At 37.9% G+C, this 13,610-nt stretch overlaps 1 protein-coding gene across 1 annotated transcript in view; it reads right to left on the reverse strand.

The window, feature by feature from the left end:
- Positions 1 to 13,610, reverse strand: part of LOC145988321 (uncharacterized) — a 108,581-nt gene that overhangs the window by 38,262 nt on the left and 56,709 nt on the right. Inside the window, exons 2-3 of the mRNA XM_083123184.1 lie at positions 13,016 to 13,227; positions 6,509 to 6,644 (exon numbers count right to left, since the gene is read on the reverse strand). Of these exons, the coding sequence (XP_082979310.1) occupies positions 6,509 to 6,644; positions 13,016 to 13,227 (348 nt within the window). The remainder of the gene's footprint in view (positions 1 to 6,508; positions 6,645 to 13,015; positions 13,228 to 13,610) is intronic.

A 13,610-nucleotide genomic window follows, 5' to 3' on the forward strand; every position in this document is an offset into this window, starting at 1 on the left:
ATGAAGATCAGCACTTACTAAATTGAATTAATGATATCGGCCAGAGGAAAGCAAAAGATTCCATTGTCATTCCATTCATTGTCAACTATTTCAACCAAATGTTGTCAGCGAGCCTAGACATAACTGAACTAATACACTCTATCTCTATGCCTTAATTTATTTATTAATACAAGTATTAAATTTCAAGGGTACATATTAATTAACGTGTAAATTTTAAAAAATCAGAAAGCTACAAATGTCATCCCTAAATTAATACCTGCACCTTAAGAACTGATATTGTTATACTATACAATTGCAATGAAACATCACACACATAACCAAAAACTCAATATACTGACCAAGCCAGAATTTATTTTATTTTAAAAGATAAACTAAACGTTACGTTTCAACCTTCTAGGAAGGTCTTCTTCAGATTATGTACCAAATACAAATGACAGGTACTAAACAGGAAGATTATATATATATATATATATATATATATATATATATATATATATATATATATAAAATCACTCCCCTCCAGACACAATATTATTAGAAAGTTGTTTATCTGGTACATTCCTTTCCAGGTGTTCCATGAGGTGGCCTTCTCCTGTCAACCGCGACTTAATTTTTTAAAATATCAGTTTATAGAAGCTATAAAAATGCAAGTTAAGCCGCCGCATTGAAGTGTCTTGGCGGGAAAATACAATGTTGGATTTTCCGATTTTAGTGAGAAAAATGCTGTATTTTCTAGGCATGTAGGATATCTCTCTATAGCAATGTTATTTGTGACCCTGTTTTTCCTGCATTTAATCTCAGGAGTTGAGAAGACAGCATTTGAAAATATCATAGAAAGTAATTATTTCGTTGTAAGTGCGTTTGGTTGGTTGATTTGGTGTTTTAAATCCACTATATGCACAGTAAGGCTAATCGGGATTGGACCTACAATTTAAAGTGGGATCCGAACCACTATGAGCCTCCACCGGGTATCGAACCCGGGACCCCTTGATTACAAGGCAACGACGCTTGTCAACTGTTGTTTCACCTGACAGGCGATTTAGATAAACATTTTGTTTCATCTGGAACGTTGTTGGACTCCTTATCTCACGCTCATTTTACTTATCCTTTATTTCTTCATTCCTCTTCCTTCTTTTCTCCTCCTTCGCTCTTGTCCTTTCCACAGAATAAAAGCCTAAGCCCAGCATTGGCTGAATTAGTAATGAATGAATGGGAAAAGAAAGTAGTCGAAAAAGGAGATGACAAAATGATTCTGTTTTGCAGATATGTGGACGATTGTTTTGGCATATGGAAGGGAACAAAGAGGCATCTCGACATATTTTCCAAAGAAATGCAAGATGAAGAAAGAGGGATATTGCTGGAACTCGAAATAGAAGAAGACGACAAGATAAGCTACCTAGATATATTGATGAAAAGGAAGAGAGGACAAGAAATTGAAACCACTTGGCATCAGAAGTAGTGTGCAGCAGGGGTATTCTGTCACAAAAGAAGTGATGTAAGTGAGGTGACAAAGAAAATTCTATAAAGAATATGGAGAACAGAATCAAGAAAATATGCACGAAAGAATGTGAAAAAGAAAGTAAAATAAAGAGCCTATGGAAACAGTTGGAAAATAATTGCTACGAGGAGGATAGACTGGACGAACATAAACAGAAGAAGGAAGAAAAGTGGCAGGGGAGAAGAGAAAGAGAAAGAAGAAGAGAGGTGGTTTGGCATAAGGAGTATATTAACACTTACAGAAAGGGAGGACGAGGCATCTTAAGAATAGCGAAGAATGTAAACAAGAAAAAGAAAAACAGAGAAGAGGAAGAGGAAGGGATTGTCTACGAGGTGAAGTGTAAAGAATGTCAAAATGTGTACATAGGAGAAACAAAAAAGAGGCTGAAAGACAAGTTGAAAGAACACAGTGATGATGTACGACTTAAGAGAGAGAGAAATGCGATATTTAAGCACACAAGAGAAACAGGACAGGACATAGAGTGGGATGAGTCTAAGCAGATAGAAAGGGAGAAGAGAGTACTGGTGAGAAAATGGAAGGAGGCCAAGAAATAGAGAAGAAAGAGAAAGAAGACACAATAAACTGGAATGGGAGACTGAAGATAAACAAAGAATGAAATAAGGTGTTAGAAAGAAAGGAAAGAACAAGAGCAAAGGAGGAGAGAAGAAAGAAGAAGAATGCAGAAAGAAAGGATAAGGAAAAAGAGCGTGAGTTAAGGAGTCCAACCACGTTCCAGATGAAAGGAAATGTTTATCTAAATCGCCTGTCAGGTGAAACAACAGTTGATTGGAGAAGGCCGCCTGATGGAACACCTGGAAAGGAATGTTCCAAATAAACAAATTTCTAATAATCTTGTGTCTGGAGGGGAGTGATTTTTGTGTATATATATCTTCCTGTTTTGTACCTTGTACCTTGATTTCATTTGTATTCGGTACAGAGTCTGAAGAAGACCTTGCTAGAAGGTTGAAACGTAACGTTTAGAATATCTTACAAATTAAAATAAATTCTGCCTTGGTCAGCATATTGAGTTTTTGGTTATCATGGAAACAAGGCTTAATGGTGTTATCACACGCATGTAATGCGATATGTTACTAATGCACACAATTTTACATTTTCGGGTAACTAAATAAAAATACATGAATAGCAGAGAGAAACAAAGAGCTGTGATCGATTTCTTGCAAATACAGGGTTGTTGGTCACCGGAGATCCATAGCAGGCTGCAGGTAGCGTATGGAGAGGACACAATTGCCATTACCAATATTAGAAGATGGATTTCCGAAAGGGAGAAACCTCGGTAGCGGATAAACATCGAAGTGGCAGACCTGCAACCTCAGTGTCGGTTGAAAACAGATAAATAGTGACGATGTTCTGGAACAGATGGGGTACCATCTGTACGGACGTCTTGGAACGTAATGCAACAATGAAAAGTGTTCGGTATGTGCAACTCGGCCAATGGGTCACATGTGACCCCTAGAATATATAGGCGTAGTCGGCCGATGGTTAACTGGTGACCTATCGTGCTGATTAAAAAGTTAATGTGCTTTTAGCACCTTCATACTTCTATGTGAGGTTGTAAACGCTAGCAGATGTTCAGATAAAACTCTGAAATGTTATGTGGAAGAAACCCCACCCACCCAGGACCCCCCTCCCCCCGACTCCAAAGTTACGTGTGGAAGCTGGCGCGAATTTTAAATTTGTACACTTATTTGACAAAAAATGTTATAACTCGTAGACTATTTGATCAATCTACTTCGGGTATATTTTGTTTTGCAGATAAAACATCAGGGCATTCAACCGTGCAGAAATCAAAACGCCAAATCCAATAAGAGGGGTTGGGTGGACCGCGGCCCTAAACTTTCAATGAGAAAATCATACAAATTGTGAGTTTGCCCCTCTTTCCCCGCTATTTTGGGAAGGAGAGGTCAACTTTAGCCTTATTTTCAAAGAATGGTCCTTTCTCAACCGAATGAAAGTAATTTCATGTTCCTGGGTGTATTACATGATAAAACATGTGAGAAAATCCCCATTTTTATATTTTTTTTCCCATTGAAACCCCTTTTATTGACTGGCGTTTTGATTCCTGCACGGTTGCATGTCCTGATATTCTAGCTGCAAAACAAAAGTTACCCGAAGTAGATTTCTCAAATAGTCTCAGAGATATATCGTTTTTCTGAAATAAGTGTAAAATTTAAAAATTGCGTGCACCAAAACCCGCTCGGCGGTCTAAAGGTAAATTGGGGGACTCTATTCGACGAGAAAGAAAACAGATTCTACTGGACACTGTTGTTTTGCATCACGATAACCCCCGTCCCCACGTGTTAATGGAAATGTCACAGCCCTTTCCAAAATGGGGTGGTGTGGTCAGTAATGCCTCAACCCTCTTACAGTCCTGAATTATCCCCATCGGACTTCCATTTGTTTGCCCCTCTCAAAAACAACCTTCGCGTGGACAGCATTTCCAAGACGTGGAAGACATTAAAATCGCTTTGAATGCATGGCTCAAAATCAACCACCAACTTTTTGTCCAGAGCTTATTTCGGCATTGGGTTGAACGGTGGCAGAAATGTATCGAAAGCAACGGACGGTATTTTGAATAGCCAATTGTTCCTCCTTCATATATATTTTTTAACAGCAGAGGAGGCATTAATTTCGGGATGACCTTACAAAGTGAAATTGTTGGGATCAATACATCGACTTTTATAAACCGAATTTACCGAGCCTCAAGCTTACGAAGGTTGAGATCCACTACAATAGAGCAATGTTGAAGACTTCACTGCTATTTTTGCAGGCTTCATGTACAGCCGGATCAGCTATTTCGCCTGGTACGGAACAAGAGTAATGTACCACTAGAAGCTAATACCGTGTGGTCAGTCTCTTCAACCAATGTTTAGGGACCCTCCAGGGGACATTCCAGACTTAGTCAATGAAATCGGGAAAGATCAAATATTATCCAATCCCTGCAGGCAATATCTTCCCTTGGAGCGACATCTCATAACATGCCTTGAGATGAATACGCCCTCATCCGTTATACAGGCCTCTTCCTCATCGATTCTCTACTCTTCTTTAATCTCCATCTTTGATCTCGCACGATGATAAAAAACAAAGGAATAACGGAGATAATGTCCGGGGAAAAACCCTCCTACCAGAATCATACGAACGAGTAGTTTTAGAGACATCGGTTTGTGACTACACAATGAGTCCTTTCCGGATGAATATTGATCTCCTTTTCCTCTCTTTTCCCGAGGAACAAAGGGAAGGAATTCAGGGAAGAACGGAAAGGGAGGAAAGAAAGCTTTAAAATTGTGAGTAATTTCGGGAAGAGAGACGTCCAATTTGCTTTTGGGAAGAGTGGTTATGCCGCCCCTTCCCTCTCCTCCCGAAGTCTTTATTCAGCAATCACAGATCGTTCTGTCTCTATATCGACAAATCTTTTTTTGCCGCGCAATTTAACGTCTATTTGGTGCTTGAAAGGGAATGCGATAAAAGATTCTAGACTTTGCGAAGGAGGGGATATTTGTAGAACTGAGAACAGTGGCGTCACCAGAGGATTTTCTTCGGAGATAAGGGGGAGGGAGAAGGGATGGATATGTTCAGGTGAGCTATGCTTTGTTGCCATAGCTTCTCTCTCCCTCTCTCTGTGTCTTTTTCTCTTCCCACTCCTCTTTTTCTATTTCTCTGTTGTATTCTTGTCCTTACTACCCATCTCTTTCTCTCTGTTTTTCTTTTTATTTATCTCTCTCTTTCTCCACATCGCTCTTCATTTTCTTTCCAGTTTTCTCTATATCTCTTTCTTTCTCTAATTTTCTTTATATCAATTTATTTTTCTCTATCTCTGCCTGTTTCGTCTTCCAACCTATTTCTCGCTATCTCTTATTCCTTCTCTTCTTTTATTTCCATGTAGTTCTCGCTATGTACTTCTGTTTGTTCTTTCCATCTCTTCCTCACAATCTCTTCTTCTGTTTTTCTATCTCTTTCTCCCTTTAATTTTTCTCCTTTTGTTGCCATATATATCTTTCTTCTTTCTTTGTGTCTCTTCTTTCCTTTACATCCTTTTGATATATTCTTGTCTTTCCACCGGTGGCCGCGGTGGCTCAGTCGGTAACGCGTCTGACTACCATGCTCAAGGTCCCGGGTTCGATCCCCGGCCGGTTCAAATCCGGGAACTTTTCTAACGGTGAAAGCGGCCCCGGCGCCCACCCAGCGTCGAATAACATGGGTACCGGGGGGAAACCCTGGGGGGTAAAGGCGGTTAGGGGCGTGATGCTGATCACATCACCCCCACTCACGACCGGATCAAGAAAGTGTGGGGCGTTACCCCCACACCCCCTATACGCCTTCATGGCGTGGTGCTATGCACAGGGGAACACTTTACCTTTACCTTTACCACTATTATCTCTACTTTTCCATCTCTTCTCGGTTTCTTTCTCTCCTTTTCAATCCATATTTTTAAGGTTTCCCTCCATTCCACATTTTTTCTGTCTCTTTTTAGTCACATTCTTTGCTTGATTCTAGCTTCTCTATAATAAAATCTCACCTATATTCTATATTATGTCTTCCCCCAACCACTTCACTTCCCGGTAATTTGAGGAGTGCAGAAGACGAGACTAGTTTTAAAATTCGAGACGATAACTAGAAAAATATGTTGCTTAGAAAAGTTGCTTGCGTTATGGAGTTTCAGACCGACGGGACATGCAGGTAGGCGATACGTGTAGCTTGGAAACGAACGTTAAGAAATAAATGCAACTTTTCATACTGAAGTGACGCGGCAATTGCACATGTCGATCAGACTGGATCGTTTTTTCAATAGCGTAACTTGTCTCATGCATTTCTTATAGACTGGAATGGACCGTGTCGCTTGTCGCTTCGGTCTGAAACCCTCGTGTCGCGTGCCACTTGAGTATGAAGCTCCCTTAAAGTTTTAGCACCCGTGGAGCATTTCTTTATTACGTGCAGTAAATGTAGCTTATGCTTACTCCTATCGTATAAGACTACTTGAATATGTAAACTTACCTAGGACGGTCATATTGCTCTGCTTGTAGGTGGTGTCGAACGTGGGCCCCTCGCTCGAAACTTCACACTTGTATATCCCAGAGCTATTAAACGATAATTCTTTCAGGACGACGAAATTTTTGTTGGAATTTTCTTGCTGGAAAGAGAATGACACATTGTCTAACTAAGTGTATTAAATCTTCAATAACTACAGAACATAAAACTGTACTACTAAAGTGCTTTCAATTCAAAACTTTACATGTGAAATCTTAACAAAACTTCGGAAAATAAATACAAATTATTCACAGCACCGACTGTTTATCGTATTTGAACATACCATACATATCGACCAAGAAAAGAAAAACTCCAGCAAACTCACGTGGATAGTCATTTGTTTTCCCCTCCCGCTTTTCCCTTGCTTGTATTCGAGTGTCCCCATGTTGCCATATCTTATATCTTCAACAACGTTAAATATTTTACTTCTTGCGCTGGGTACGGTTCCCTCCACCCTTCAATATGATACAAACCTTTCGCAGTGAATAAACGTAACGAAGACGTGTTGAAGAACGCTGCACATCGCAGGGGCAGTATTGCAAGGCAAACAGCTGATTGCATCGCCCACGCTCCCTTTCGCTCGCTTATGGTTGAAAATTTAACAACAGCGCCAGAGAGTATTTTTCTCTTGGTCCAGCTGTAAAAAAATGTAGGCTATATTTGAACTAAAATTGTTTATCGTGTTCAGTTTTTTTTTAAAAATTAGCGAGAACCCTGTATCAAGCAGAAACCTTCTATATACTTTACAATAAAAACCGTTAATGCCGCCCCTCATGTCGATGTCTGTGTATAAAATCCATGATATGATTCTCGATGACCATATGACTCCAACGTTGACCGGTGGAGTGGAGGGATTAGCATTGGAAGAGATCAAACCATGTTATCCAGAGTTCGTAAATATGGAAAACAGAACATTGAGCAATCCTTGTGCATAATTATCGCAAAGCTTCACTAATTAGTAGCTATTGTTCCCACTAATACTATAATTGCGTTTGAGCTTTTTTTTATTACAGGCGGGTACATTTATAAAACGAAATGACGGAAAATAAGCGAAAGTGTCATCTGTGGAGATTTCGGAAATAAAAATGAAAAAAGCGTCCAATAACAACTGCAATATTTCCGTAATGTTGAAGCCATCGTTTCATGGATTTGTTCTGAAATACGAAAGTACCAAAAATGTAGAATTGTGGGAATTATGAGGTCATTTTTCCAATGTTCCAAAATTCAAACAAACAGAGGAAATAACGCATTTTGAAATGCAACACCGTTTACACTTATTAGAGGGTTTGTACAAATTAGTTGTATTCTCATTATATGAAGTCATATTTAATTTATGGCTAGCTTCTAAACATATTTATTTACCCAATAAGGTAGAGTGTGTGGCTTTCAGTGTCCCTTCATCACTTTAATCCCGGGTGGATAAAAATCCTGATTTTTTTTTAAAAAAAATCATTTTGATGATTTTTATTTAAATCGGATTTATTTATTTAACTCGATTTTTTTTTAAAAAAAAAAAGCTTAAAATTGCTTTTTAAGACAGATATAGATATGTTTTTCATATAGAAAGGCTTTTTCTAGTAAACGACTCTGAGAAATATTTGAACAGTTTGAACAGCGAATAGAAATGATATGTAAATATACATTTTTCTGTTTCTGATACTATGTATATGAACCTACTATGGAAATGTTTGTTGAATGTGTTAATGCACTTATAATACATAATTCCAGTAACTTCTTTTCCAGTAAAAACCTTCTGGATGTACACTGTAATTGTGACTTAGGGTACAGTATTTTATTAAGTGTTTGTAGCTGAATTTTAGTAATTTTTAAAATGATAGTTTGCAAAATATTAGCTGCCATGTTTACTTACAGTTTAATGATATGGACGCTATTTACAGTTTAACATGAATATTATTTTGTATATCTTTCTACAAAAGATATTTGCTATTTTTGCCTATAAGAATTATTGAATTTTAAATCAAGAGAATTTAAGTGTGTTTACTTACAGTTTACACTATATTTCCCTTCGCGTGACCTTCACCCCATCAGTACATATATTTTGTTTCCTTCCTTTTCCTTACTTAGAGCCCAATAAACACCACTAAATGATTACGATATTAATGTACTTTCTCAAAAAGTGATTCTAATATCTACAAAATCCTTATGTACATTATTCTATAAATTATTTATTTAAAGTGATTTAAATGAGTGATTATTTTTTTTAAAAAAATTACCTGATTTGAATCTTGATTTAAATCGTGATATAAATCAATCCTTCTTGCTTTAATCTAATCATCATTTTCATTCATCGTCGCGATTCGATCTAAAGTGGTAATAAAAGAACGTATGATGAGAGAGTAGAAAGAAAGCTTATTCCAAGTTCACTTTATGCTCAGATGGACTAATCGCGACTGTATTTGCAGTTGAAAGTGGGATCCGAACCAACATGCAGAACGAACCCAGGGCACTTTGATTACAAGGCGACGTCCTTACCACTACGACATCGTGGAGACCTCAAGGAAATACTCACACATCCAAAAAAATATTTGTGCAAGGGCACTTTCTGTGCAAAATTACTTGATCTGTTGTTTTCTCAGGGGTTGTAATTTAAAAAATATTAGCCACTTTTAAAGCACGAAAGCTTTCACAAACAGACGCTGAATCGTGTGGAAATTGTGTCTGCTCTCTGGGTTCAGAAACAGCGGAAATGCGGGGAGAAACAGTCGGTTACTGCCAGCGTCGTTGTGTTCTGGACATCTAAAAAAATCGGAAACAGGTGCCTCTAGCCAGACAGGTAATTCCATTTTACCTTTTCTGGGAAATCTGCATATTCGTGAGAGCTGAATTAACAACCAAAAGTTGAGTGACACTGCACCAATCCAATACAGAGTGTTACTTAGTATAGGACCTAAATGATACAGAGGTCCACAATCCCATATCTGACATTTCAGAAAAATGTACAATTCTTGGTATCTAGTTACAATAAAACAAAAAGGGCACAGCAGTAACGATGATCTAAAAAGGTCTTTTTTAAACTTCCAATAAATTCTTACAAATTATAACATGAAACTTTCAGAGGAAAAAACAAATACAATGACAACACTGGGGAACAAAAAAAATATTTTATTTTGCGGCATAAAGTTTAATAACAGTTTCAGCACACAAAACAGCTGTTATTGACAATTGTATGATTGGTTCAGTTGAATTGACTCCAGTTGTAAAAATAAACACACCATGGAAAATATAGGAGGTAAAATTACTCTACGCTTTTCTCGGTAATATCAAAGTTTGATAATGGGCTGAAATTCCCATAATAAACTTATTTATTTATTTGTAAATTGTTGCTAGGCAACTTATCAAGCATTGCTAGGCAATATATCGGACACTCAACAAACCTTAAGGAAGAATACCAAAACATAAAAATGGTTTTAGAAAAAAATTGAATATGCTGAACATAAGTGGCTCGTGTGTGTGGATTTGAAGATGGTGATCTTTTTACTAGGACAGCAAAGTGGGTACACAAAGTATCCCTGTTTCCTATGTTTGTGGGATAGTCGTGCTAGAGAAAAGCATTGGACGATAAAAGTTTGGCCCCCAAGGGGGAAATATTACAGTGGGAAAAGCTAATATCATTCATGAACCGCTGATAGATAGGGACAAAATCATCCTTCCGCCATTGCATATTAAACTTGGGTTGATAAAACAGTTTGTCAAGGCCTTAGATACAAGTGGTGATTGTTTCAAATAGATATGCCACACTTTTCCAGGACTAAGTATTGAAAAATTGAAGGCAGGAATCTTTGACGGGCCACCACAAATTCGTACACTTATAAATGATGCCAATTTTACAACTTACATGTCTTACATCGAATCTGAGGCCTGACTGAGCTTTGTGTCCGTCGTCAAAAACTTTTTGGGGAATCACAGAGCAGAAAAGAACCCCGATATAGTTGGAAATATGTTGAAAAATTTTGAGAAATTGGGAGCTCATATGAGTGTGAAGATACATTTTCTACATAGCCACATTGACAGATTCCCTGAGAACGTTGGTGATTTTAGTGAAGAACGGGGAGAAAGGTTCCATCAGGATATAAGGATAATGGAAGAAAGGTACCAGGGACGGTGGGATCGCCACGTGATGGCCGACTACTGTTGGAGCTTACAGAGGGATTGTCCTCAAAAGCAATACAGCAGGAAATCATATAGAAAACGTTTCACATAGTTTGTTACTTCATTGTGTACATATTTTCTTAATTATTTTGATCATAGGCCTATATAAATGTATTTTTATAATAATGATTGTAATCAAAAAAAGAAATATTAAATTGTTGTTGGAAGTTCATTTATATGTATGTCTTATGTTTCCGCCATTTTGGTTTAGTTGCATTTATTTCATAAATTAGAGCCAATTCAGGAAATATATTATTATATCATTATTCAGCAGCATGAAATTGCCCTAAATTAGCTCTCAAACACTGTGCCGCAATTTCACTGTTCCCCAGTGCAATCAATGGTAAAAAAAACTCCCTAGAGTGAAAATATTGATAAACGATATATAATTGAACAGGTAACAAACTTTGTATATTTGGGAAGCCATATTTCAGTGTTCGAACACAAAAAAGATGTTTAGAAAATATAATAGATTAAATGGAATTTTGAAAATAAATTTTGGCTTCTATATGATAGCGAATATTGGACTGTTCGTCAACATGATAAAGCTAGAATAAATAGTTCACAAATGAGATATTTTACGTTTTTAAGTGGAGTAACCTTGCGAGACATCGTCAGAGAGCCATTTTCCTCGAAGGTTATTAAATTACAGGCCAAAAAGGAAAAATAACTTTAAGAAGACCATACAGCCGATGGGATGATAATTTTTTGTAGTCGCAGAACAAGTTTTTATTACACACACCTGCCATGAGGACACCCAGAGCTCCACATATTCCTTATATCGGCCACAGCTCAGGTGATTACAACATGCTCCAACCGTTTTTACCACCAAACACACATTAATCAGAGTCTGTGTAAGCCCCATAACCTCTTATGCAAGGACATTGCCAGAGAAGTTCCTACTTGAAACCCATCCCGAGAATCGAACCCGAATATCCGGCATGGCTGCCAAATATTCTCTTTCAAAAAAATATATTTTCGTGTATCTCGATTGTTATTCTCTCCACGTCTTTCTTTTAAAAATGTTCACTTTATTCTTCATAAATATAAACACCCATGCTTTCCCAAGATTCTAAGACTGAAATATGGTGTACCGTAGAAGCAAGCTGCCTGGCCTCTCCGCCTTCGAGGTTGTCAACTGGCTTGACCAAAACAGAATCATGTCAAATGACGAAAAATTCCTCCGAACCAAAACACATTCAAGCCTAAGGATTACACAAATATGATTCGGATTGTTTTACATTATACATTGGTTAGTACAAGTGATGTTAGCATACCATCAGTTAGCGTACAATCAAATAGCGATAGGTAAGATAGTATTTGCATTATCGGACCTCCTCGATGGTCTAGTGGTAATGTCCCCTTGTAATCAAGGGCTTCCCGAGTTCGATACCCAGTGGAGGCACATAGTGGTGCGGATCCCACTTTCAAATGTGGGTCCAGTCTCTATTAGCCTATCTGTGCATGAGTAGAATTAAAAACTGAAACTAAAATATATGAGGCTGATGCTGGTTAGTCCTTAACATTTTCTGCCTCCTAATATTTTGATATGAACAATTATAGTTGTAATGAATCTTTATCCTTGAAGTTCCTTGTGACCAAACATGGACTACCTTTTATATATCGTGCTCTCCAAGACAGCAAATACATACTAAAATTAAACATACATTAAGAATATTGGAAAATAAAACATATTTGTATATGAATGATGAAACGCAAGTAAATGGAGAAGATTCCATAATACTGAATTGTGTAACATATATTCATACCATGACATTATTAGAATAATTATATCAAGAAAACATCGGTGAGCAGGACATTGTGGTGAATCGGGACTTCAACCCGTTTATTTTTATCCCGTTCGCCACTTCCTTTTCGCACACAAGGTGGCGAGAAGGAACTGGCGAACGGCATAAAAATAATTGGGTTGAAGTTCCGATTCACCACAACTGGAAGTGGCGAAAGGGACAAAAATAAACGGGTTGAATTCCCGATTCACCACAACATGTAAACGCGTGGGAGAGAATAGAAAAGTTTTCATGATCCTTGATGGGAAACCTAGTTGAAAAAGACCCGCAAGAAGGTTAAAACGAAGATAGGCCTGAAGGAAATTGGTAAGGATGGTCTAAAGTGGATTCGTTTTGTTCTGGATAGAGGCAAGTGAAACACTTGTGTTGCTGCGACAATAGACTATGGAGAATAGAAACTTCTGATTAACTTATTTGATAGTTACAAAAATATTTCAACGTCTTCCCCTCCTTGAAAAAAAATAACCAGAGAATTATCAAGGTAATGCGTACTTACATCCACAATGACTCCATCCGTGTCGAAGGTCTGGATCTCGGACTTCGGGTAGTTACTCGGCATGTAGCGGAAGAATTCGTGTTCGTTCTTGTACCACTTGACGGAGTAGAGGTTGGTGCCGTTGAGGTCGTAGAAACAGCGGAGGGTGGCCGTCCCCTGGAAGTCTGCCTCCGTCGGGACGTCCAGCTCCTTCAGATAGATATTCGACGTCACTGGAAACAGGAAGAAATGGCTTTATTCTAATGATTCGTCCTAAGCAAGATTACAATTGAAAAGTTCTAAATTTATAGACACACGTACCAAAACTCAACGGTAGATTCCTTTATATTTCTGAACTGAATCCATTTGAAATATTTGTCAGGTAACCATCGAACTTTGACTGAACGCGTACGATTCTTTGAACAGAGTGTTTCTGAGTCGGAGGCATTTTGTAGTTTACCGGACGTAGTTATTGTGAAGAGCTTTTATATACTCTGTTTTCGTGGTCATGCCTAGATTATACCTATCCATCTATCATTCTTTGTTCCACCGTTCTTGGGTCAACTTTATCTTCCTTACTATTATTCCCTCTCTCTTTTTATTATATTTTCCTTAT

The sequence above is a fragment of the Lepisma saccharinum genome, chromosome 5 (genome assembly GCF_977018435.1).
Source record: "Lepisma saccharinum chromosome 5, izLepSacc3.1, whole genome shotgun sequence".
Lineage (NCBI taxonomy): Eukaryota > Metazoa > Arthropoda > Insecta > Zygentoma > Lepismatidae > Lepisma > Lepisma saccharinum.